Below are 23287 nucleotides of genomic sequence, written 5' to 3' on the forward strand. Positions count from 1 at the left end.
TTTAGTAGAATGCCTCCGGATCGTGGTTTATCAGACCAGCGACATGGGGGTGTGAAAGGAAATAAGGTTCGGCTTACATATGCCTTTGCTATGAATGCAGATGGTTCGGAGAAACGACCGGCTTTTATCATTGGGAAGGCAAAGAAACCGCGTGATTTTCTTGGGAAGACTGGAGAGCAGCTGGGATTTTATTACCGAAACAACGCTACAGCATGGATGACGGCGCTGCTGTATCAAGATTGGCTGTCCAAGTGGGATCAAGAACTTCGAGAAAAAGGTCGGAAAATTGTTCTCCTACAGGACAATTTTGCAGGTCACATCCCCCCCGAAGATCTCCAGTGCATCACAGTGATTAACTTCGAGGCAAACATGACACCTCATGTCCAGCCAGCTGACGCCGGTATTATTCGTTGCTTCAAGGCTCATTACCGTGCCCGGTTTGTGCAGAGGTCAATTGATCGCTATGACCGTGGTGTCACTCCTGCAGACATCTACAAAATCAAGCAACTCGAAGCCATGCGTCTCGCCGAGCTTGCTTGGCGTGACGTCGACACCACCACCATTCAGCACTGCTGGAGGAAAACTGGAATTCTACCAGATTCTCTGTTTGCCAAAACAGTTCCAGTCGCTCCCTCCATTCCCCTCTCTTCCCTTCTTAACAACCATGCTGATCCACTCACACTTGCCGAGAAACAGATTGAGGATGTCCTTGACCAGCTTCAGAGGACGGGTGCATTACAGGCATCGAACCGCATGGATATCAACATGCTTCTCAATCCCGAGGCTGAGAGGGATACGATGATCACAGGCACCACTGACAACGAAATCGTTAATGCTGTTTTGGGTCAGAAAGATGAAGAGGAGGTAGAGGAGGCAGAAGTTGATCCAGAGGACACTATTCCAACTCGTCGTGAGGCAATGCAGGCTGCCCACGTCCTTCGGAGATTTTTAGCGACACGCAATGACAGCTTTTCACGGAAGTTCGAACACAGTTTATCGTCATTTGGTCGTCAAACCCACCTCGAGGACCTCAAATCCAAGGAGGAGACTAAGATCACTGCTTATTTTACATCTACATAGGCATAAAGTACTGTAAACTTGTATTCATACACTAAAGTAGCTAAAACACCTTGTTTCGAGCCCACCCAGATGACCCTACAACCGACCCTCCCCTACGGCATACCCTCCCAAAAGGCATACTTTTTGACCCTCACCGAAGGGTATGCCTTATGGGAGTGTCGACTGTACATGTTATACTTGTTTATATTATTCAGAAGGGCGGGCTTGCGCTTGGAAATAGAGTTGCGAGTTATCTGGTGAAGCTTGGTACCTGTGGGGATGTTAGAATATGATTTATGTACATATGTATCAAAAGACTTACCGATCGCTGCGTCACGTCCTCCGACGGCCTCGTCCAAACGGTCCCATTCAAAAAAGGTGCCAACTGCACTTCTTCGAATAATGATCTTGAGGTCACGAGCAAGGATCAGGTTCTGAAGAAACTCCAAAGAGACCCCTTTCAGATCTCGGAATTCCTCTGGGAGGTTCAGAGAAAGGTAGAGTTCTTCGGCCTGGGCCTTCAGTGTGTTGTGAGTCTTCTCGAGGGTTGAGATGATAGTGAGGGCGAGATGGGAAGAAGAGGGTAGGATTCGAATGGCAGTTTTGGTACTTGCAATACTTGCTTCAACGACTTCGATTTCGCCTTGAAGCTGGAGTACCTTGCTGAGTTGCCTCTTCAGACGCGCCGGCGCATCTAATGTTTGTGTTAGCGATGAGTGCCGACAACAATCAGAAATCAACTTACGAGCACGAGCAGATGTCTGCGCTTTGTGCTGTAATCTCCATTGCTCCTGAAGTATATTGCTTGGTATCTTGTCGGCCGAAAAGATTTGCGAAACCTCAATTTCCTTCTTGTGGACATTCGTGTGGAGTCGATGTCGTTGCCATGTGCCTAGAGAACTCCGAAGATCGGCGGCAATGGAATCCAGTTGTCGGTCGAGCAACCAAAGCCTCCTTGCTGCCTGAGGTAGATAATGTTAATACACATGGTAAGAGGACCAAGTTAGAGATCTACATACCGATGAACGTCGTTCAATCCCTATCAACTCACGTAGCCGAGACCACAATCTTTCAGTTCCTTCCCCATCAGTAAGCCCAAGCCCAGCGTGCAGACGTGGGTTGTATTGCAACTGACACGACCATTGATGCCCGTACGCATGCATGACACTTGTTGCAAGTGCGAGCCTTGACGTATATTCAGCATGTAGCAAGTCAAACTATACAAGTCCCGTTAGCATTCCTCAGATGAAAGGGAGAAGGAAGAGAGCTGCCCACCATGGAAAGGCTCCGATCTAAGACACACCCGACGTCGTATAGACCTACTATAGTCGCTTCCCTCGGTACCATGGAAAAAAGAGCTTCAAGTAATGCAATGGGGAATTTCTGCTGCTCTCCAGGGGTGTTGATTGATGCTACAAAGATCGGGATATCGTGTCTGCATACCAAGGCCATCAAACCGTTCTCGTCATATCTTCCCAAATTGCATTTCTCACCGTCACCTCGCGCAGCCCGGTATGACTCTTTACACGCATCAACGGCCTCGTCGGGGACCTTTGGTGTCCGAGCCTTGGCCGGTCTCGTTCGGGCTTGCTCTATTCGATCTCCAACAGCGTTTACGAATTCACGGGAGAGGAATCGCCGCGAGGTATGGAATGGTATGCCTTCACCCGCCGATTTCAAGTGTCGGTGGTGAAGGTTCCCATCTAGAGCGACGTGAATGTCACCACCCCTTGGGACAAGTCATTTAGTACTGAGGTAGTATAAAGGCATGTGAACGTACTCATTAAATGAACGACCAAATTCCTTCCCACTGAAACACGCTGGACATAGTTGCTGCAAAAGCGGCGCGCATTCCCCAGGTGTCAGCACGGCTGGCAGTTCTTCTGAAGTGCTTGCACTTGAGGATCGTTCGGGTGTTGAGGCGACCAATGAGGTCGAGGTTTTAGAAGCCGAAGTTGAGAAGGGGATCCCAAATGCAGGTGACGAAGCTGTAAGTGAAGGTGGGGAAGTGGTCTCGATGCTACGCCGGCAAGCTGATACTAAACCTGCCAGGCGGTGCTCGACCTGAAGAAGCAGGCAATCATACCATTGCACTGACTGCCCTAACCCCCTTCGTATTGGATCACTTAATGCTTCACTCTATAATACTCGTTAGCGAGGGCACATGGTAAGAAAAGCTGGGTCATACCGACGTGCTAAGTAACCTAAAACCACGGTGCTTGTACACCTTGTCAAGAGCACCCGCCAACGCAGTGACCGCATCACAGGACTTTTCGCGGAGAGCATGATAGAGGTCGAGAAGTGCAATTGAGAACGCTACACGAGGTTGGGAAGGTGATGTTGGGAAGAAGCCGTGATGAACCAGAGTTTGAGGTAGATTGCTGCATTCACAGTAGGGTACGCCGAGTTCTTGATGGTCTAGTTTTGGAAAGCCTGTCAGTTCCTTGATAAGATGATAAGATGAAACGAAAACACACGGTCATAGAGGTAACACTGGACTCTGGAATGATGAATGCGGCATGAACCCGACGTGCACAGCTGCGTGAATCCTTCAAAGCGGTAATCAACCCGTCCAACCGTTTCGTTGCGATAGGTAATGAAGGGCTCTATTAAGCTCGAAAGCAGAGCCTTCCATCGATTATCCACCTTTCTAGCCTCGAGCTGAGTGCCCGACTCCACGTTTACCGCGTTTGAAGGCGCGTTTTCGGAATGGGCTGGAATGTGGAGTGGTTCGTCTGCTTCACAGTTATCCTCCATATCTACCCAATCAGTTGCAACCGATGAAGGATCTTCCGTATCCATCGTTATGTCTTGCGTATCTGGAACATCTTCGCAATTGCCAAGGGCTTCGAGGGTTTGGGTTGCGCTAACAGAGGCTGAGGTGGCACGGTTGAGAAGCTCCTCTAGTTTCTTTTCTAGCCGGTCCTTTCGTTCTTGCTGACCTGGAATTCGAACCCATGTATTTGCCTTGCTCTTGCTCTTCTTCACTGGACTGCGGTAGAGTGTTTTCAGCCGACGATTCATGTTGCTGAACGTGTGGAATAGTAGGTGAAGAAAGCACGTTATATTGATTTATTTGGACAATAGGTACAGCGTGACAAGGGGAGCATACTGGGAGCACTAGGTAGCGATGAGGAAGCAGAGAAGCAATGGTAGTAAGGGATATGTAAGTCGGGAGCAGGGCCTCTTAGGTCCATTTCCCACACGACTAAAAGGGGGCCTAACAGGTGTTTACGGCACCTGTCAAACTCCTGCCTGAGGTGCAGCATCGACTAACCTCCGAAACCTTGTCGGTAGGCCGTGTAACAATGGCGCCTCTCAAGAAGTCGGGATCTACGTCCAAAACCAAGTCCTCATCCACCTCCGGGGTCTCCCTTAAAAAAGTCAAAGGAGAAAACTTCTATCGCAATGCGAAGCAGGTCGCTCGACTAAAAATGCTTAGCGGGGGGAAACCCGTGCGGGACAAGGATGGAAAGATAATACAAGCTGCGGCGTTTCAAAAGGGAGAAGATGAGACGAAGCCAGGACGGGTGCAGCCTGATCGACGGTGGTTCGGTGCGCACTTATTTCAATATTTTGCATCCAAGTCAAAACTAATTGTTCTGGTAGGTAACACTCGGGTTATATCCCAGAATGCACTGGATCACTTCAGAACGAGTTTAGCAACCAAGAAAGACGACCCCTACTCGGTTCTCTTGCGTCGAAATAAACTTCCAATGGCTTTGTTGGATGAAGCTGCAAATCCGAACGCCCGCAAGGTAATTATTTTCAGATCCTTTGGTGTTCTGTATCTCATGTAGTTACCCTAAAGCGGTCACATATTGTAGAAACCGAACCTTTCAGCGAAACGTTTGGTCCAAAAGCTCAGCGAAAACGACCAAAGATCGATGTTGGTGACTTTGAGGAACTAGGGAGATTAGGTGCGGCAGCGGCAGAGGACGCTGAAGTCTCGGCTTCACGGTCTGGGCAAGGAGTCATAGGTGCGTTTATTTTGTTGCTTGTACACGAAGCCGCATCTCAAATTGCGTAACGACAGAACCCCTCGCATCGTCAATCGTTGAAGCTCCCACACACGCCGACTATAACGAACCTATTTACGCTAAAGGAACATCAAGGAGAATTTACGGTGAACTTTACAAGGTCATTGACTCTTCGGATGTGATCCTCCATGTTTTGGACGCTCGTGATCCACTGGGGACACTGTGTGAGTCAGTGTTAGAATATATCAAGAAGGAGAAAGCCCATAAACAGGTGGTACTCGTTATAAACAAGTGTGATCTTGTGCCGAACTGGGTGACCGTACGTGTCTGGCCGTCGATCTCCGTTAGACGCAGCTAATCATTTCCGAAGGCTCGTTATATTCAACATCTTACCCCAAGATACCCTACGATTGCGTTCCACGCATCTCCAAACCATTCCTTCGGGAAAGGTTCGCTCATTCAACTTCTTCGACAATTTTCACAGCTGCACTCGGACAAGAAGCAGATATCCGTCGGTTTCGTCGGATATCCCAACGTTGGCAAAAGCAGCGTCATCAACACCGTAAAAAGCGGCAAAGTTTGCACCGTTGCACCAGTTCCCGGAGAAACCAAGGTACCGTAAACATCTTCTTCAGATCTTGGGTGTTGCTCAAATTACTTAGGTCTGGCAATATATCACTCTGACGAAGCGGATATACCTAATCGATTGTCCTGGAATTGTACCCACCTCCGCACACGACTCTCAAACGTCTACTGTCTTGAAAGGTGTTGTCCGCGTTGAAGCCCTTCCGACACCCTCAGAACATATACCCACCCTTATGGAGCGCGTAAAACCGCTCTATTTGTCGCGTACATACGATGTCCCCCTTACCAATCCCGAAGAGCCTTCACAAGGTTGGGATCCAGAGGAATTTTTGGATAAACTGGCTAGGAAGAAAGGCCGACTGTTGAAGGGAGGACAGCCAGATAAGGATTCGGTTGCGAAGATCGTGTTGAGTGACTGGGTTCGTGGACGGATACCATTCTTTGTTCCACCTCCTGAACGGCCTGAGGAGTTGAACCAGGCGGAAGAAAAGGCGAAGAGGATAAAATCTTTGAAAAACAAAGGAAAGGGCGTCGACACATCGGCGGTTCCTGGAGTAAAACAGAATCTTGGGTCGATCATGCAGAAAAATAATTTCTTGGCTGAGGATGTCAAGCCATTAGAACAGGAATTCACTACTGAGGGTGACGAGGCTGAGGAAGATGGAGGCGATGAAGAGAACGAGGAGGAAGAGAACAAGGAGGAGGGGAAAGGCGATGAGTTGACGTGGAATGATGTTTGGAACGGAATACAAGAGGAAGGGACTACTGAAGCGCCCGAAGACGGTGGCAGCGCATCAGAGGAACAGGGTGAGCTCTCTTCTTCCAAGGACCACTGTTATTTTTGCTGACAGTTCTCCTCTATCAAAGCCGCATCTGATGACGATGAAGTTCAAGCACAGACTAAGGGACGGCGCATGAAAACCAACAAGGTTTGTTTTTTTCTTTGTAAATATCATTACTTCTCTGCTCCCTAAAACAACTTTTCAGCGCAAAGCAACAAATTTCTACTCGAATGCTAACGTCAAGAACAAAAATCGCACAAAAGCGGCACTCATGAGGTCTCTACCAACTGGCAAAAATGTCGGCGGTAAACGAAAACCAGCAAAATAGTTATACTGTACGAGCGTTTCCTAGGTACAGTATAATCACCGCTTACATCATGATCGATTTCGATTTGAATTCCGAACTCCGTACGCGCATTTACGCGCTCCCGCTCTCTGAGTTTCGTACAAACGCATCTTTTACTCGGATGCGAAAACAAAGACCGTCAAATTTGCTGGTTTAGGTCAAATTTGGGGCGAAAAGCCTCATGGAAGGTCGTGGAAACAAATTTTTTTGGGGGACTTTGCGTGGGAAAGCGTAACAATGAGCGGCCTCAGGCGTCACCTCTGATTTTAAAAACGATCGATAACGACCTTTTCTTCCCTTCCTACCACCAGCTCACTTTATGTCCGTTACAAAAATTCACGCTCGTCAAGTAAGTACAACTTCTCCCTACTCTGTCCAAAGCTCATAACGACCTCTTGTAGATCTTCGACTCTCGAGGAAACCCTACCGTTGAGGTCGACGTGTTTACGGCGAAGGGTACGTGTTTTACGACAGCATCACGAGCGTGATGTGTACTCATTCGAAAACTAGGTCGCTTTCGTGCCGCCGTTCCCTCGGGAGCATCTACCGGTGTTCATGAGGCTGTTGAGCTTCGCGACGGTGACAAAAACAATTATGTCGGAAAGGGTACGTGTCTAGCGTTTATATCTTTTGAATTCGTTGTTCATGTGATGCATTGTAAGGTGTCTCCAAGGCTGTCTCCAACGTCAATACTGTCATTGCCCCAGAGTTGACCAAGGCTGGGATACCAGTCACCTCCCAGAAAGAGATTGACGATTTCCTCATCAAGCTTGACGGTACGCCCAACAAAGGAAAACTTGGTGCCAATGCCATCCTTGGTGTTTCTATCGCCGTTGCTGAAGCTGGTGCTGCGGAGAAGGGTGTCCCTCTCTACCAGCACTTTGCTGATCTCGCTGGTGTAAAGCCCCCCTTTGTCCTTCCCACCCCTGCTTTCAACGTTATCAACGGTGGGTCGCATGCAGGAAACAAGCTCGCCTTCCAAGAGTTCATGCTCCTGCCCACCGGTGCCACCTCCTTCACTGAGGCTATGAAGATCGGTACAGAGACGTACCACACCTTGAAGAAAGTTATCTCTGCGAAGTACGGTATCGATGGTCAGTGTAATTTCAATACTGTCCGAACTGGATCTAAACGATCTTCCACAGCTGTGAACGTTGGCGACGAGGGGGGTTTTGCTCCTAACGTGTCTGGTGCCGATGAGTCCTTGGAGTTACTCACTGAGGCTATTAAGAAGGCCGGATACGAAGGCAAGATCAAGATTGCTCTAGACGTCGCGTCCTCCGAGTTCTACAAGGAGGGCAAGTACGATTTGGACTTCAAGAACCCCAACTCCGATCCCACGAAGTGGATTTCTGGTGTGGAACTTGCCGATCTTTATCTCAGTTATGTCAAGAAGTACCCCATTGTCTCGATCGAGGACCCCTTCGACCAGGATGACTGGGAAGCTTGGACACATTTTACCAAGAACAGCGGCATCCAGATCGTTGGCGACGATTTGACTGTGACCAACCCTCTGCGGATCAAGACTGCTATTGAGAAGAAGGCTTGCAATGGCCTGCTCTTGAAGGTGAACCAAATCGGCACCATTTCCGAGTCCATTCAGGCGTGAGACTTTGCCCATGTTTTTGTAATCGAGTGCTCACATTGGACCAGTGCTCAACTTGCTCAATCCGATGGCTGGGGTGTCATGATCTCCCATCGTAGCGGTGAAACCGAGAATACGATCATCGCCGATCTCTCTGTCGCTCTTGGTGTCGGCCAAATCAAGACTGGTGCACCTGCACGAAGTGAACGCGTGGCCAAATACAACGCTCTTCTCCGTATCGAGTAAGTTGTCTGCCGTACAAGCAACCTTGTGTCCGTGTTAATTTAATTACAACTTGTCTATAGGGAGGAACTTTCTGATTCTGGTGCTACCTACGCCGGCGACCAGGGTTTGTCCACTGGACCCAATCCGCCTGCTTTGCTCAAGAAGTAAAAAACGCCGTCAGGAGTTGAGATTTCAAAAACTAAATGACTGAGGGCTGACCCGAATGTTTAATGTACTTCATACTGATCATAGACTTGCATCCATGTGTAAGAAAAGTATCGAATCAATTGTTGTAACATCGTTGCAACAGGTGTCCAAAGACATTCTACTATTTTAGAAGTTGTTCTCAGTCCCACCGAAAGTTAGACGACAGTGCCTGCCTCGACGATCAAGACCTGGAACATGCTAGCTTCTTTGTCTCGCTCGGAGCCAATACGCGTGAAGTTATACTACTCCGTAGGGAACAAGAATTTGCAGGCGCTATAGCCAAGTGGTTACGGCGACAGATTCGAACTATCCTTGATATCTGTTCCTCTTTGAGGGCGCAGGTTCAAATCCTGCTGGCGTCGGTCATAAGCCTTATTTGACCTTTTTTTGGTGTCCTCGTGGAATAAACTTCAGGAAATAAACTATGAGGCACCGACAGCTCACAACTGTTATTGAAATTTGAAGGTCCCAATCATTCTAGAGATTCGGACTACAGTAAAGTACTGTCACTATTAATGTCTAAGTAGAACCTGAAGACGGCAAATCGCTCGATTTCCTTCTATCAAGGAAACGCCTGGTTTTACTGAACAAACTCTCATCACCGAGCCCGAAAAACACCAGGGTTGCAGTTGCAGCCACCAGTCCGATAGCAATATAACACAACACCGGCCATCCATTCTTGACATGGTCAAAAACCTTAGTGTAACCAGTAAATCAGAGATTCAAAACCTGAGGGAAATTCGTTGCTCTTACCTGACCACCAATGATTGGACCGACTGACAACAACAGGTGAGGTGATCACCAACTTCTTCTGTGATTGAAAAAGAAATCTCACCTGCACTTCCTACACCGTAAGCAATGTTGAAAGCTCCCGAAACGTGAGCATCTTATCGGCGGTAAGCGTCATAAAAGAATCACAAGAAGTAAATAGCACGTACACCCAATCCCTTCCGTGGCCCGAGAGACATGAGCGAGCTCGGCATTGAGTGGAGCGAATGCTCCCGAAATGAAGAAGACTTGTAATTATAGTCAGAATTCAACTCGAACAAACAGTTCCCAACTCACGCTCGACAGCGAACGACACGATAAACAACGCTAGGATATCGTACGTAATAGAAATCCAGAATGGGATTGCAAGGACTAGTCCTATGGACATGACTGGTGCAGCACCGAATTTATCAGAGAAATAACCGGCAAGGAGGGTTGCTAACAGGTAACAATCAGCTCGAAGATTGACCGTAAAAGGGTAGGGGGATCGACATACAGACGAAGCTCGGAACAACAGAAGCAATGAAGACAAGGCCTACTTTTTGAGAATCGAAATTCCAAACCCGATTCATATGAACCGGTAACGGGGCTTCGAGGAGGGTGGCTATGATTCTAGAAGGGCATAAACCGTTAAGGTCGACTATCGTTCGACGGCAGACACCTACCCAGAAATCAAAATGCATAGAATGGACGTCCAAGCTCGGGGTTCTTTAAGCAAAAACAGGACGACCGCAGCCAAAGACAAATGAACTTTTGAAGTACCCTCAGAATTCGGCTCGGAAGGTGGGGTATCTGCGTTTTCGTTTTCATTCGTTTGCGAAACGTTAGCAACCACACCATCCGCATTCTTCTGTTCCGCTGAGGCAGAAGCATTGTCCCCGGGCCTGGTAGTGTTCACAGCGCCGATTTGAGGATCGAAGTCCCACTTGAGGGCGTCTTTTCGTTCGATAACGATAAGTCGAAAAATAAGATCCACGAAAGCGGCAATTACACCGAATAGGCATGTACCACGAAAACCGAATCTATCGTAGAGTGCACCTCCGACGGGAGGACCAAGCAGGAACCTTGAGATAGAGAAACGGCTTCGAACTAATAGTCATGGTCAACAGTGAATGGAATAACTCACCCAAAAGAGATCCCCGATAGGGTAATTCCCATCTGTCCTTCAAAACTTGTAAGTAAAACATGTACGGGGTGAACTGTGGCCGAGAGGTGATTTACTTCCAACCACGTTCTCTGTTACAGTATCACATCTAAGGAGAATGAATGAATCCAAAGACGACTCAATCAGAGTCGAATTTTCACGAACAACAAGGCGAGGCCGGGAACCCAAACTAGCGTTGACGCAAGCCCTTGCAAAAAGCGAGCGATGACCATCAACCAATATACCGGTGCCTCCATCAACATTATAATGGCCACTATGAGCAGAAGAATACCGAAAACAAGGGGCCGTTGTCGAGCATTGTATCGTTCCGAGATCATAGCGGTTGGAATGGTTGCTGACAGTGAGCTATCAGTAAATATACACCCAAACTTCGAAGAACGACTCACCGAGTACCAGACCAACAGACTTCAAGTACAAAGTCAGATTTCCTCAAGTCTCTCGAACGATGATACTAACGTAGCTGAACAGTAACCATCCGGCGCGACTTGAGACATTATCATAACCGAGTTTTTCTAGTCGGAAAGGTATGACTGGCACGATTATCGAATAAACGAGTATGTCTACAGAGATACCTGCAATGTAAATTTCAGGAAGTATTACTCGAGATCTTATCGATTGAGAATTGTCCACTCACCTAGCCAGACTACGAAAGTCACATACCAAAATCCTGCCCTCCATTTGAGTCCTATTGGCGTCTCGTTCATTGACCCAAACTCGTCCGATATGAGATTTTCAAATGAACCATATATGATATCCCCGCGCCGTGACTCAGAATGACACGATGTGCCGGGAATGCCGAGGGTGTCCACTTTCGGTTGTACGTTGTACTACTTAAGCTCTTTTTTATCTTCGACCCTCACCACGAAATAATGCAAGTAACAACTCAAACTTCTTGAAAACTTTCTCAGTTGCACAGCGTGTAAACGCAACACATTGCTATCCCTTCCGCAAGTTACTCCTGACCTTACCGGGAAATACAACGTACCGAAACATGTTGGATCTAGACCTTCATGTTTCTGGGAATCATGCTCAGCAAAATCTACGACGAGGTTCAACCTAGTTCATTATGCAAGGCGTCATTGACCACGCTCATAAAGATAGGTGTGGAAAGGACAAAGGGAGAGTGCGTCTTACGATGCAGGAGATGAGAGCGAGTCTTCAGGAAAAATTTGTACATATTTCCCATCTTCGTTTATAACATAACACGGTCTGATTTGTTGCAGCTCTTGCACATAGCTCTGTAGCTCTGAGACCAGACCGAATCTGAGACCACCAGATATAGTCTTCTGTGAAAGCAACGAATAGCGCCTTCGACTTCAAGCACTACAAAACCTCATCGGTTCCTCCTCTTACGGCTGATCGCAAGAAACAGCTATTTTTCTAAAGAACTTTCCCCGAGGCTATGATCAAATTCCGCTTCAGAAAACCCCGTGTCAACATTCTTGGTTTTCAAATCTTTAACGGTGTACAGGCATATGAGCCTAGGCAGCAGGGGTTCAATTTAAGGATGATGAAACCGTTGTGAAGAACTTGCGGGAATGACTAGCTCATTTCTAGCCGAAGGCACTTGTGCTTGGGATCGAATATTTGTTTGCAGTGCATTCTGTTTACTGTTGACGGATCTGGACTCAAACAGTACAGTCACCTCCAATGAGGCACCTCCGACTGCCAGGCCTTCGACCTAATTAATGATTCGTGCTTTTGTTTCTACAACGTTTCACAACCTCTCATTGTGGATAAATCCCAGAGCTTACTGGTCAACGCGAGCACGGCCATGGGAAGACATTTATCAAGGTTTTGACCAATATGTATACTGCGACGTTCGCGGTCGATCCAAATCATTGTCATTCTGGTCCCTGTGTGCCTTTACTCTCGTCTCTTACTCTCTCGTCTCTTTGGTCAATCAAAAAACCAAACGACTCGTTCGGGTGCGATACGAAAGCTTGTCGCCGGCCTAGATGTGAGACTCTCTTCCCAAAATGACAAAGTGACGATGATGAACTTGAAATGTGACTGATTGTTTTGTTTTTTAAGTTCTTCATGTCAGGTACACGAATTCAGTATCACTGTTCTTCTCATGACTTCTGTCCGACAGCTGTCTATTGAGCCACCGAACAAACATCACATGAATGAGAACTCAAAAGAATCGTCATTGGTGTTGTTGAACGGTATATCGGAACAGAATGAGAAAGAGAAGTCAGAAATAGTGGATGGGGTAAATCTACTATCCAGAGGGACCCCGCGTGGCCGCGGTGTTTTGCTCCTTCGTCTCAGTCAACGTTTCTCCTGAGATTTGGGAGATCATTGAAGAAGGCCAGCTGTCTGTTCGTTCTCTGTGCAGCAGGTTCGGAAGAAAATGACATGGGTATGTCACAGAAAGCACACTCAGGCGTCAGAAGAAGAAAAAACGCGTTTGACTTGCCACTGCGGACGACGCGGTGCGCCACGTTAGACTTCAAGCACGTGGGACGCAACCGACGCCCGAACTTGAAATCGTACCACCTTCCACCCATCAATGCGAGCGGCGCAACTTGGTAGACCGTGAAGGTACAGAAAACTCTCATCTTCTCATGGGGTTACAAGGGCACTGATGATTATTTCACTTAGGCGCAACTAATTTCGATTATGGCCCAGTGTCATTATACATATCGGAATTTAAGAGACTGGCTGTCGATCCTGGGACGCCGCTCAAGACAACTCAATCTCCGATCTTTGTATGTGGTGACGTTGTGTCCACCTGCTCATTAAGTTGTTACCGGAGTCTGATGACTACGATGCTGTCTAGACTCTAAGCTGAATATAGAAGTTAGAACAATGACGACCAACCCTCCCGTTCCTGATGACAGGTACGTGCAGTAACTTTAGTATCATTGTCTTCCTCGCTAAATTTTGTTCTGCAGAGGAACGGGGAGATAAGTAGCATCAAAGTAGCATCGAATCTCGTCGCAAGTACTTTTTGGAATGTGAAGTCAACGTGAAGTCTGCATAAACATCTGATGGAGGAAAAAAACGTTAGGTGTCTGCTGTGGGAGGTGAGTAGATGTTAACCTCATTATTCGACGCGGTGTTGCGGTATCAGACAGAACCCGTCTCAATTCTTTCGAACTTGTTTCCAGCCACCTGCGTCACCCAGAGGTGACTTCAATTGAACCATCACAGACATCTTTGATCTGACGGAAGTCTCTCATTACACCTTCAACTGCACGCCCTTGCCCGCTATAAAACGCTTCGACTCGTGAGGCGTGTTTTCCCAAGGACTCCACCTAGCTCCACTTCAACATGGGACTGATAGATTTCGTTGGTCCTGAAAGTTAAGTACAAGCACAACTAGGGGCCAGAAATTGGACCAGAAAAACGTATAAAAGCCTCCTTCAAACGACGTCCTGCTCCTCACTCGAACACACCAGCAGTCGCCTGTTCTAGTACTTTATATTGCTCATCATGTTGTTCAACAAATTCTTTGCTCTCTCTGCTCTCACTACCCTTGCTGCCGCCACTGCCGTCCCACGAAACGGTGGTGGAGGTGATAGCGGTACCCAATGTTGCCAACAAGTTACCCAGGCCAGCGATCCCGCCGTTGCCGTTATCCTCAAGTCGATCGGTGTCGTCTTGCAGAACCTCGATGTCCTCGTTGGCCTCGACTGCAGCCCTATCACCGTCATTGGCAGTAACAACGGTGCATGGTTAGTTGCACAGCCAAGCCCTTGAATTGACGTATACACGAGGCTGACAATACCCTCTTTTCTAAGCGCTGATGGAAGTAACACCGTCAATTGCGACGACAACAGCCATGGTAAACACGATTGTTTTCAGTAACTGCCACCCACTTGACTGCTTACTGATTTGTATTTCGTCTTTAGGCACTCTCATTAGCATCGGCTGCGTTCCTGTCTCCGTTTGAACGCTGGTTGGTTAGGCGGTCCGTCAGGGCCCATGTCAAGTTTATGGCTCGGACTAAGCTCGTATATGAAACTCTGTAGTTGATATGTGTTCCGAATATGCAAGGTTGAATGTTGCTTCTTGCGACTGTTCATGTTAAGGGCGGGCCAAGTCTGTGCTGATTCCATTTCCCATACATCCAACCCAGATTGCTCACTCCGTTCGTAACGAGTCCTCGTACCGGTCGGACTTGCCATTTGTGGTCCGCTTAACTGTGCAAATTTCTTTCCTTTTTTATCTTACAGATAAGATAACGCCTGATTCAGTAACACTTTATCACGCTCTCACCTTTCGCTTCAAGGTATATTTCCTTCTCGGTCTTTGCAGGGTGGCCATCTAATCTGCACTTACATCCGTCACGACCTCAGACTCGTACCTGCCAGCGGGCCTTCGATGGCCCACATACACCATGTCGTCCAGAAGCTTCTGGAGTATTTACAAGGATGTCGCCGTATGTTTTCCCTTTTTGCCTCATACTCTTCTCCGAACTCCCAACACGCCTCATTCATAATGAATGCAAAGTTGTACGGTTGGTAATCGAGAGTGCGGACTCCTGTCTGAACAAGGAAGGATACCTCGTCTCACGATCTTCCCCTTCCCTGAACGCTAGTATGAGTGCATAGGAAGATGCCGTGAAACATTTCTGGGCTTGTATCTATGTGAGTGATTCACTTCTTTCATGTGGCCTAACTCATTGGGATCACTTTCTGGTCTATGCCATGCAGGTGGGCAAACAATTAAACATCGCGATTTCAGTGTCAAAACACTACTTTTCATTGCGGTTGGATCTGCTCACTTTTGATCACATCGTAGGGAAGTTCCAGCGAATTTACCGGCATGATGTTAAATCGTTTTTGTGGGTTCTGGTGTGGATCTATTATTTCCGGAACGGCAAGGATGCCAATGCGACAACGTTCTCACCTCACTTGCTGCGATCACAGATGGTTTTGTTCGACCGGTCCTTTCTTCTTGAAACCTACTCTACCTTTACCCTCCGACGGAATACGATGTCGGACGCGTCAATGACAGTGTAGATTCCGGCGTCAAGAAGGGGCCCAATCGTCCTAAGGCGAGGCCGTGATAAGCACCAGTGCGACAACCGTGAGCTACGGAATAGGAGCATTCGGATCTTTCCTATCTGCTTAGAACTAGATATGTACGTTCTATTCCTGTCTTTATTATTCTTCTCGCCGACTCGGTCCTAGTTTAATCCGAACCCGAACTACGGAAGCTACGACTGCTGCCCTCAAAGAGCTTTGATACATGGAAAAGCCTTCAAGGACATTTCCGTCAATTCCCTCATCATTTATCCTGCAAATTCTTCACGAGCACTTTCCAGACGCGCAAGTGCCAGACTCCAACGCCTGTGTCGTAGTCAAAAACATTGTGTCAACGAGAAGGGATCCACTCGCACCACAAACTCGCCAGGGAACATTATTCTTGCCACACATGCGGATTACTGGTCGATACGTGGCCTCCCCGTACTGGGCTGATAATGTACTTCGACAACGAATATGGGCTCGCGGATTCATTTGGGATTCTCAGAAAACCTACATTTGACCGTTGATAAGCTGCGGTGCACAATTTGGCACCCTTGGTACTCTCTGTCAACATTTTGAGTGTCTGAAGTGTCAAGCGGGAAGAAGTAGGATGTGATTATTGCTATTTCGAAAATAGTTGGCGCGGCTCCCACGGACGCTCCCCAGCCGCACATCTGGTACAAAATCTTCAAGACACGATAACTCGCTCAGATTTCATCCGTTTGCCTTAATTCCTGCAGATTCTTGACGGCGTAACTCAGGGCTAGTGCAGTGTACCATAAATTTTATGTAATGTATAATTCCGACATCTCTGAAAAAACCAAACTTATTTACAAGAAAAACACGAGAACGAGCGAAATGGTGGATCGGTGACTGCATAAAATGAAGATCTAAGTCGCTTGAAAGGCCGTCTAATGCACCACAATGTTTATATTAGTTGGTAGACCAAGCAGGGTGTGGGTGTTCAAGTAGGCGCGTTAGTTGACCAGTTGCGCCTCGGATCTGTTGTTGGCCGTCTCTCATCTCACGCCATGGGCAATGACCGTAACAGGCTACGACCTAGTACCTGCAGTCACGTCAAAAACAGTCAACCAATCAACCAAAATCAGCAAAATAACAATGGTGAGACGGAGAATGACTCACCCGACATCAGAAGCAAGGCTGGCAAAAAAAATAACAAACCACGTCCCACCCCACGGCGAGCATACAAAGGGGCTATGAAATCGTCCACAGAGGGTAGCTTCAATGATATCACTGCTGCTGAAGTGCTCGCCAGCTTGCATACAACTCCCAAAGACCCCCTGACAACATCGGTTGTTTCCTTGGATTTGGGCTTGGAGCGTGATGAACCTATATCAATGCCAGCTGAAGGAAAGGATCTTGGACATCATGGTTTGGTGGTGGATGATTTGACAATAGGAAGGAGGATTCAGATGATGGAGAGCACGAGATGGGGGTTGATGACGATGACTTGTCATCAGATACCAATGCTGGTGCGTGGTTTAGTCATATTGTTTGAGGCTCTCTTGTCATAGGCTAATTGCATCACAACAGAACAAAACCTTCTTCATTGAATAACCTGCTCTCTTCAGTGTAAGCCAGATGGTTGATAGCAATACGGTGATATTGAGTCGAGTGAAGAGTTGCCGCTGAATTTCATCCAGATATGTCTTGTTTCTGACGAATGAGGCCTTTCACAAACTGAGAATCCTAATCAGTGTCAGGCCACTAAAAAATGAAGCTCACTACACACCTTGATAGCTAAACAATTCAATACTCTCTTACGCCCTCGCAGCTCATGCATGTTTGCCTTGTACAATAATCCCTTCTGATGTTGAGAAAGAATTCATTGAAGTGTTCGTTTTCTGCATCCTGTAGCTTCGCTGATGCTCCGAGTTGAAAATTTTGAGCCCATGAAAGCAAGAGTTTGTCGTAAATCATCAGAGAGGCGTTTACCACGGGTCATGATGGTGGTTGGTGGTGAGGAGAAGGTGGCAGTGCGTCTCGCAGCTGAATCGCAACCTCACGCAAATGCATACACTCAAGGAGCACTTGGACTATCTGATGGTTCATTTCTCAAGATCATTCACTTAGGACTTCGCTCATTCTCGTGTTTTTCTTGTAAATAAGTTTGGTTTTTTCAGAGATGTCGGAATTATACATTACGTGGAATTTATTGTATGCTGCACTAGCTCTGAGTTATGCCGTCAAGAATCTGTAAGAATTAAGGCAAACAGATGAAATCTGAGCGAGTTATCGTGTCTCGAAGATTATGTACCAGATGTGCGGCTGGGGAGCGTCCGTGGGAGCCGCGCCAACTATTTTCGAAATAGCAATAAACTGTTGAAGATTCGTATGTCGAAAATCATGGCTATTGAGCTTGTTCGTTTCACCTTTGTCCCTGCTCGAGCTTTGACCTGCTGGTCTGCCCTCTGGGTATAAGTAGCCAATATCTTCCTTTGCAGCAGAATTTTGTACTCCTACTGATGTATCGCACTATTTATTACCATCCTTATCTAATTAGAAATTCCAGCTGCTAACCGGCCGAAATGGATGTACAAGTGCTATCACTTGGACCACCGGCGATACTGGGAGTGGAAGCGTGTGATCCTAGGCTTTGCCTTTACTTCCACCGTCTCTTCCAATCGCTGAGGCGCTACTTATCTCTCGTCCGCTCTTCCTCACAAGGAAAGCACGGCCGTTCATCGACAACGTTCAAGCTCATGAAATGTTTCAATTCTATTTATCAAGCAATGCGCAGGTGCGATTGTCTCAGCTCCGTTTACGACGCCATAATCGCAACGTTTGGGGTCAAATCCGCTGAGATAACGAATAGCAGGCACAATATGAGGCGGGTCCCTGTTTATCAAGGGCACAATAACCAGAGGGGTGACAAAATAGGAAAGGTGTAGTCGTAATCTAGATCGGGCAATTCGGATTTTGGAATAGCGCCATTATGACTAGAGCTTATCTTACCGCTGCTCTTTGGCCTTCCGAGTCGAACCCATTTAGTCGACCACCAACCAAGTACATCGCCTCACTCCACGTATTCTTATACCGCAACCGCCATGTTGACGTCTACCACTGGAATGACCCAACCTTCCCCAGCATCGCCAGATTCTTCTCCCCCCGACCATAACAAGGGTTCCTCCGACGACAACGAATTGGAGTACGAGCAACCTCTCAGTCTTTCTTTCCTTAGCCTCAAAGGCCAACGGGCTCACGAACATGACAGGCAGATACAGAAACAGGCGAGGGATTTCGCTCAGATGCGTGCAAGGAAGGGGAGAGACTACTCCTTATCATCATCCGGGAGAGTAGGGTGGCTTCCTATTCCTAGCTATTTCGGATATAAGACCTCGAGCTCTTCAGCACCACCTCCTTCAGAGGTCATCTTGGGACTCGCAAATGATAGTGTTGCGCATGTCGAAGATTGGGTTGAGCACGGCTTCGGGTCTCCGCCTACTGAGATCCGGCGGGACCAGCCAAGGAGTTTTTGTTATGGGAAGGAAGCGAAGTTGGCGGATTTAGTTACACCTGTGAGGAAGCCAAGGAAGCGTCGAGGTATGTTCTTCACCTTTCGTGGCCTACAACGACTAACGGTTTCCATTTAGAAACTGACTTTGAGTTCGTACCCCACATTCGCTCGGTCATTGTTTTGGATGATATTGTTCAGATGAAGGATGTGTCCGTCGTTGACGAACCTTGGGAACATGTTGGCGAAGACGAGAAACCCACATATGCGAACGTCGTTGCGAATTCCGTTCCGGATCATCCTCTTTAATTTCATCTTGATTCCCGGTTATCGACGATTATCTTTATCTATATCGTCATTTCCATACCTTCATGGTTCACTTTCACTCTAATCACAATACAGATGCGGGCAACATAGATCCAATACCTTCCCCATGATTCCTCAGATTATTTCTATTTCTGCGTACACTGCATGCACACCATCAATCACTTCATTCATTTGGCGTGTCATTCCGCTCCACAGCCACACTGGAATACCTCTGCTCTTATACTTGTACACCTCAGCTCATGTGTTTTGTTCACTCAGTTAACGTTGGTCAAAGTTGGTCGTGTGATTACAGTATTTATTTGTATATGGACATCTATGTATCTAATTAGGGGGTTGCAGATGAATACAACAATGTTGAATTAACAAAGGCGATGTGAAAGGGGTTCATGATCAGGCGTGGGATTCTCTGGCTGGTATTTCGACTGTCATTCCCCACTCTGAGGGACGGAGTCGCCGCTTTTCGATGTCTTCGTCTTTTTCTGGAGCTATTTCTTCATATCCACCCACAATTTGTCTAGACGCGTCTATTACTAGCATCGGTGGCTCGGATGTTCTCTTGGTTGAAGCAATAGAACGAGAAGACGAAGAAGACTCCCTTCAACATACCAACATCGAAAATGAACCCACTCAACTGAAAAAGAAGAAGAAGAAGAAACCCAAGAAATCCGCTAGTGTCAAGGCGAAAGAAGCTGCAGCGAAAGCGAAAGAGGAGAAGGATAAGCCACCTGTATTATGCATCAGTAGGAATAAACATTGGAAGTATATCAGTTCTTACCATGTATGTCTTTTCTCCCTTCATTCGATCAACGAAGATGCTGACACAGAAACTCTACAGGGTCCATGGCTCCAGCTTCCCCTCGAACTCCTCGAATCTTTGTTAGTACTCAACCTCGATCCAGCAACATTGTCACCTCCTTCGACCGAAGAAATTCAAGCACAGCCCCCGATTATGCCTGCTATCACCGATACAGGATACCCTTCGCCCCCCAAATCCAAGAACATGATGAACTCGAATGAAAAGGATAAAGATAGAGACAGAGACTTCCACGCTCTGTCATCTCCGTCATACGGAGGGACATTCTCGAACCCAAACGGCCTTCCTACACCGACCTGGAATATACCACCGCCATCCCCACCGCCGTTACCGAACATACAACCAGGAAAAGCACCGCCGCCGCCCATCGACCCTGGGGTGTTTAGGAATGTAACGTCGATAAGGAGGCTCATTGACGAAGCTGCCGAGTTGAGTGTGAGAGCTTCATCTGGGCTCTCAGCTGCTGAGTTGAGGTCGACTGGAGGGTTGGGAGGTGGTGCTTTGGGAGGGTTGGGATTGGGATCAGGCGGTGGTGGGTATGGGGCAGGAGGAGGAAGTGTTTGGAGTGCGGCTCAGACGCTTGGTATCAATCCCTTGGGAGGTCATGGTCATGGTGGTGGGGGAGGGAGGAACGTTGCGATGAGTGCGATGAGGGTACACCGGTTGAGGGCATTGGCGGTGCAGAAGTTGGCTGCAGCATATAAAGCGGACGAGATTGCGAGTAGTGTTATGGTCATGCAAGGAGGTAGTGTGTTTGATGACTTGGCTGAGAAAGTTTTAAAATTTGGTGAGTCCCCCCCCCCCCCAACATCTCAACTAAATCGAGCTCCTTGCTTTTTCTGTCGATTATATTGCTTCTGGATGAGGACAGGGCTAATATTGTCACTAGATCCGAACGACGTGGATGCTAAATATGTACATTTCTTCCATGAAAAAATTCCATCCCGGTGCGATCTATCGAACCCAGACACATTATTCGGGGCTCATGCGCTTTTTTTCTTTGTCCTGTAGTCAATTAGCGGAATCCACTACAACCCAATTGCTTGATGAACTCATCCAAGCACGACCTCAAAGACTCGAATTCTACCGTACACGCGGAATCGTTCATTGTTTTAAAGATGAATACTTACAAGCGACGAAAGACTTCACTTATGCTCTCAAAGAAGCGAGGGCAGCGAGGAAAGCCAAGATGAACCATGTACATGGAGATACTGTTAACGGAGGCGGAGGAGGTAGGGATGACGGTGGCGGAAGCGGTGGGAAAGGCGGTGGTGGGAAAGGGAGGAAAAAACACCAACGGGGCAATAGCCAGCAAAAGCAGCAACAACAGCAGGTGGCTGGTGACGAGGAGGATTCGTCAGAGGCTGCGTCAACTACATCTTCTTCACCTTTGCCTTCTTCGCAGCCTGCTATGCATCCTGCGGCACTTGCATACCCACAATCCCCGGATCCACTGGAACCTCAGTTGTTATTTTTGAGGGGTGCTGCATACCTGTCTCATGCCGTTTATCTGATTGAAACGGCCGTACTGAAACTTGAGGGCGTCGTTAAAATCCCCACTTTGGACGGTGCAGAGCTCCGTTTGTGCTATCTGGAGGATGGCAAGTACGGTGGTGTTGAGATCGGACATCCAGATGGACCTCTTGGGGAGAAAGGTGGGGAGAAGGTTAGGAAGTACAGGGAGGTGTTTTTGGGTGATGGAAACGTTGGAAAGAAAAATTGTGGGATGAGGGAGAAGGTCGAGGGGATGTTGAGGAAGAGTATTCGGGATCACGAGAAGTTTTTGGCGCATTTCGATTCACTGGGGTCTGGACCGTCACCCATTCGTGCGGAGGATCTGAGAACCAACGGGGATGACACTAGCGGTTTCTGTAGCTGGGTGAAAGAGGGACGGCATATCGAGCTGTTGAATCAGACGGAATACGCATTCTATCTATCGGAGAGTGTGCGTCCTGGGGGTCATCAGCCTACGATGCCGCCTGCATTTGCACCAACCCCAAGCGGGAGTTTTCATCAGTCGGACTACTCGGTCTTTCAAACTCTCGCCTCACCTCCCCCACCAACGTTTACGACGTATCACCCGCTTCTTGTGGAGTCGCATTTCAGTATCTTATTATCGCTTTTGCTTTTGGGCGACTTCACTGCGATACTTGGTCGGTTTGCTCGCACAGCTGCGCTAGTTGATGGGCTCGAGGGTTATCCCGTATTTTTACCACCACGGAGTATGGCTCAAGCGGAATTCATTGAGGTGCTGGAGAGGCTGGCTGGCTGGAAAGTCGGTTGCAAGGCGAGCGTTGCAGAGATAGAGAGGGAGAGGGAGAGGAGGAGAGAAAGGGAGAGTGTGAAAGAGGGGAAGATGATTGAGGTTGCTCCTACTGCGATGATTGAGGAGTATAATCCAAATGTTCATCAACAGCATCAACAGCAGCAGGATTATCTGTCCTCTTCGTTAGGCGAATCGTCTTCATCTTCAGCTTCGTCTGCAGCGCCCTCTCTATCTACCACACCTCGCAGCAACACGCCTGATAATAACATCAACCCATCCCATGCTGCCCTCAACGCTTCGCCCTCATGGGTACATCCTCGCTCCGACGCGGTCGAAGCGCTTGAATGTGCGAGAATATTGTTAGCTCCTGTTATCGCCCGTCAACGGGAGAAAGCTGAGAAAGGAAAGGCTAATAGAACTCGGGAAAAGGCGAACAGCAGCAAATCTGCAAAGGCGGCCGATTTCCACGTTCAAGACAAGAGCCTCGTTCAGGTAAATGGGAGTTTTCCACCCATCAAGAAGCCGGTTCCTATCAATATACCACTTCATGGACCGCGAGTCGAGGTGGTGCTTGCATGGCTGGGCGCAGTTCATTTACCCGAGCTGGAGGGTGTAGATTTTGATGGTTAAAGGTTTGTACTTTTATTTGGGTGGATCAGTTTGAAACCTAGCGTGTTTTCGGTCAACAACGGACGATACCTGTGTTACCCAAGGACGCTATACA

At 47.8% G+C, this 23287-nt stretch overlaps 8 protein-coding genes and 1 non-coding gene across 10 annotated transcripts; 6 read left to right on the plus strand and 3 right to left on the minus strand.

The window, feature by feature from the left end:
• Nucleotides 1-1172: 1172 nt before the first annotated feature.
• Nucleotides 1173-2511, minus strand: E1B28_001834 (uncharacterized protein; the record flags this gene model as incomplete). Its single annotated transcript, XM_043147805.1, has 5 exons — nucleotides 1173-1330; nucleotides 1382-1753; nucleotides 1805-2021; nucleotides 2079-2276; nucleotides 2335-2511. 5 exons carry the CDS (start codon nucleotides 2509-2511, stop codon nucleotides 1173-1175), a joined length of 1122 nt encoding a protein of 373 aa, XP_043016519.1.
• Nucleotides 2512-3241: 730 nt separating this feature from the next.
• Nucleotides 3242-4083, minus strand: E1B28_001835 (uncharacterized protein; the record flags this gene model as incomplete). Its single annotated transcript, XM_043147806.1, has 2 exons — nucleotides 3242-3477; nucleotides 3537-4083. 2 exons carry the CDS (start codon nucleotides 4081-4083, stop codon nucleotides 3242-3244), a joined length of 783 nt encoding a protein of 260 aa, XP_043016520.1.
• A 23-nt stretch (nucleotides 4084-4106) lies between these two features.
• E1B28_001836 (uncharacterized protein) lies at nucleotides 4107-6921 on the plus strand. 2 transcript variants are annotated; one of them, XM_043147807.1, is made up of 9 exons: nucleotides 4107-4225; nucleotides 4287-4614; nucleotides 4669-4817; nucleotides 4871-5039; nucleotides 5096-5358; nucleotides 5410-5652; nucleotides 5702-6431; nucleotides 6492-6553; nucleotides 6612-6767. In XM_043147807.1, exons 1-9 carry the CDS (start codon nucleotides 4190-4192, stop codon nucleotides 6732-6734), a joined length of 2103 nt encoding a protein of 700 aa, XP_043016521.1. In that variant the 5' UTR covers nucleotides 4107-4189; the 3' UTR covers nucleotides 6735-6767. The 2 variants fall into 2 exon arrangements, with proteins under 2 accessions (XP_043016521.1, XP_043016522.1); XM_043147808.1 differs by having other exon boundaries at nucleotides 4107-4614; nucleotides 6612-6921.
• A 46-nt stretch (nucleotides 6922-6967) lies between these two features.
• E1B28_001837 (uncharacterized protein) lies at nucleotides 6968-8904 on the plus strand. Its single transcript, XM_043147809.1, has 7 exons — nucleotides 6968-7101; nucleotides 7154-7208; nucleotides 7263-7358; nucleotides 7415-7846; nucleotides 7898-8357; nucleotides 8406-8579; nucleotides 8643-8904. Exons 1-7 carry the CDS (start codon nucleotides 7072-7074, stop codon nucleotides 8728-8730), a joined length of 1335 nt encoding a protein of 444 aa, XP_043016523.1. The 5' UTR covers nucleotides 6968-7071; the 3' UTR covers nucleotides 8731-8904.
• Nucleotides 8905-9038: 134 nt separating this feature from the next.
• E1B28_001838 lies at nucleotides 9039-9131 on the plus strand. The gene has a single exon. It is a non-coding gene; the product is annotated as a tRNA-Ser (tRNA).
• A 63-nt stretch (nucleotides 9132-9194) lies between these two features.
• E1B28_001839 (uncharacterized protein) lies at nucleotides 9195-11443 on the minus strand. Its single transcript, XM_043147810.1, has 13 exons — nucleotides 11337-11443; nucleotides 11159-11274; nucleotides 11089-11107; nucleotides 10847-11036; nucleotides 10759-10790; nucleotides 10664-10700; nucleotides 10203-10601; nucleotides 10034-10149; nucleotides 9835-9975; nucleotides 9708-9785; nucleotides 9605-9655; nucleotides 9523-9545; nucleotides 9195-9465 (listed from the first exon to the last, which is right to left on the minus strand). Exons 1-13 carry the CDS (start codon nucleotides 11404-11406, stop codon nucleotides 9289-9291), a joined length of 1449 nt encoding a protein of 482 aa, XP_043016524.1. The 5' UTR covers nucleotides 11407-11443; the 3' UTR covers nucleotides 9195-9288.
• A 1748-nt stretch (nucleotides 11444-13191) lies between these two features.
• Nucleotides 13192-14662, plus strand: E1B28_001840 (uncharacterized protein). The gene is made up of 8 exons (XM_043147811.1): nucleotides 13192-13249; nucleotides 13310-13416; nucleotides 13488-13548; nucleotides 13603-13734; nucleotides 13819-14058; nucleotides 14113-14385; nucleotides 14452-14495; nucleotides 14563-14662. The coding sequence occupies exons 6-8, from the start codon at nucleotides 14144-14146 to the stop codon at nucleotides 14601-14603; spliced, it is 327 nt and encodes a 108-aa protein (XP_043016525.1). The 5' UTR covers nucleotides 13192-13249; nucleotides 13310-13416; nucleotides 13488-13548; nucleotides 13603-13734; nucleotides 13819-14058; nucleotides 14113-14143; the 3' UTR covers nucleotides 14604-14662.
• A 4087-nt stretch (nucleotides 14663-18749) lies between these two features.
• On the plus strand, nucleotides 18750-19465 carry E1B28_001841 (uncharacterized protein; the record flags this gene model as incomplete). The annotated part of the gene is made up of 2 exons (XM_043147812.1): nucleotides 18750-19245; nucleotides 19296-19465. The coding sequence occupies 2 exons, from the start codon at nucleotides 18750-18752 to the stop codon at nucleotides 19463-19465; spliced, it is 666 nt and encodes a 221-aa protein (XP_043016526.1).
• Nucleotides 19466-19946: 481 nt separating this feature from the next.
• Nucleotides 19947-23193, plus strand: E1B28_001842 (uncharacterized protein; the record flags this gene model as incomplete). The annotated part of the gene is made up of 4 exons (XM_043147813.1): nucleotides 19947-20261; nucleotides 20319-21084; nucleotides 21187-21244; nucleotides 21309-23193. The coding sequence occupies 4 exons, from the start codon at nucleotides 19947-19949 to the stop codon at nucleotides 23191-23193; spliced, it is 3024 nt and encodes a 1007-aa protein (XP_043016527.1).
• Nucleotides 23194-23287: the final 94 nt, after the last annotated feature.

Source organism: Marasmius oreades, chromosome 1 (genome assembly GCF_018924745.1).
Source record: "Marasmius oreades isolate 03SP1 chromosome 1, whole genome shotgun sequence".
Lineage (NCBI taxonomy): Eukaryota > Fungi > Basidiomycota > Agaricomycetes > Agaricales > Marasmiaceae > Marasmius > Marasmius oreades.

What these genes read in the sequence shown, in the direction of transcription:
- E1B28_001840 (XM_043147811.1), top strand. Translation starts at nt 14,144, where the DNA reads ATGTTGTTCAACAAATTCTTTGCTCTCTCTGCTCTCACTACCCTTGCT. An exon ending in GGCAGTAACAACGGTGCATG is followed by an intron (nt 14,386 to 14,451) that starts GTTAGTTGCACA and finishes CTCTTTTCTAAG; the next exon opens with CGCTGATGGAAGTAACACCG. An exon ending in TTGCGACGACAACAGCCATG is followed by an intron (nt 14,496 to 14,562) that starts GTAAACACGATT and finishes TTTCGTCTTTAG; the next exon opens with GCACTCTCATTAGCATCGGC.
- E1B28_001836 (XM_043147807.1), top strand. Translation starts at nt 4,190, where the DNA reads ATGAGGAAGCAGAGAAGCAATGGTAGTAAGGGATAT. An exon ending in GCCTGATCGACGGTGGTTCG is followed by an intron (nt 4,615 to 4,668) that starts GTGCGCACTTAT and finishes TTGTTCTGGTAG; the next exon opens with GTAACACTCGGGTTATATCC. An exon ending in CAGTTCCCGGAGAAACCAAG is followed by an intron (nt 5,653 to 5,701) that starts GTACCGTAAACA and finishes CAAATTACTTAG; the next exon opens with GTCTGGCAATATATCACTCT.
- E1B28_001837 (XM_043147809.1), top strand. Translation starts at nt 7,072, where the DNA reads ATGTCCGTTACAAAAATTCACGCTCGTCAA. An exon ending in AAACAATTATGTCGGAAAGG is followed by an intron (nt 7,359 to 7,414) that starts GTACGTGTCTAG and finishes ATGCATTGTAAG; the next exon opens with GTGTCTCCAAGGCTGTCTCC. An exon ending in ATTTCCGAGTCCATTCAGGC is followed by an intron (nt 8,358 to 8,405) that starts GTGAGACTTTGC and finishes ACATTGGACCAG; the next exon opens with TGCTCAACTTGCTCAATCCG.
- E1B28_001839 (XM_043147810.1), bottom strand. Translation starts at nt 11,406, where the DNA reads ATGAACGAGACGCCAATAGGACTCAAATGGAGGGCAGGATTTTGGTAT. An exon ending in CTATGCATTTTGATTTCTGG is followed by an intron (nt 10,150 to 10,202) that starts GTAGGTGTCTGC and finishes ATGCCCTTCTAG; the next exon opens with AATCATAGCCACCCTCCTCG. An exon ending in TTACGGTGTAGGAAGTGCAG is followed by an intron (nt 9,546 to 9,604) that starts GTGAGATTTCTT and finishes TGTTGTTGTCAG; the next exon opens with TCGGTCCAATCATTGGTGGT.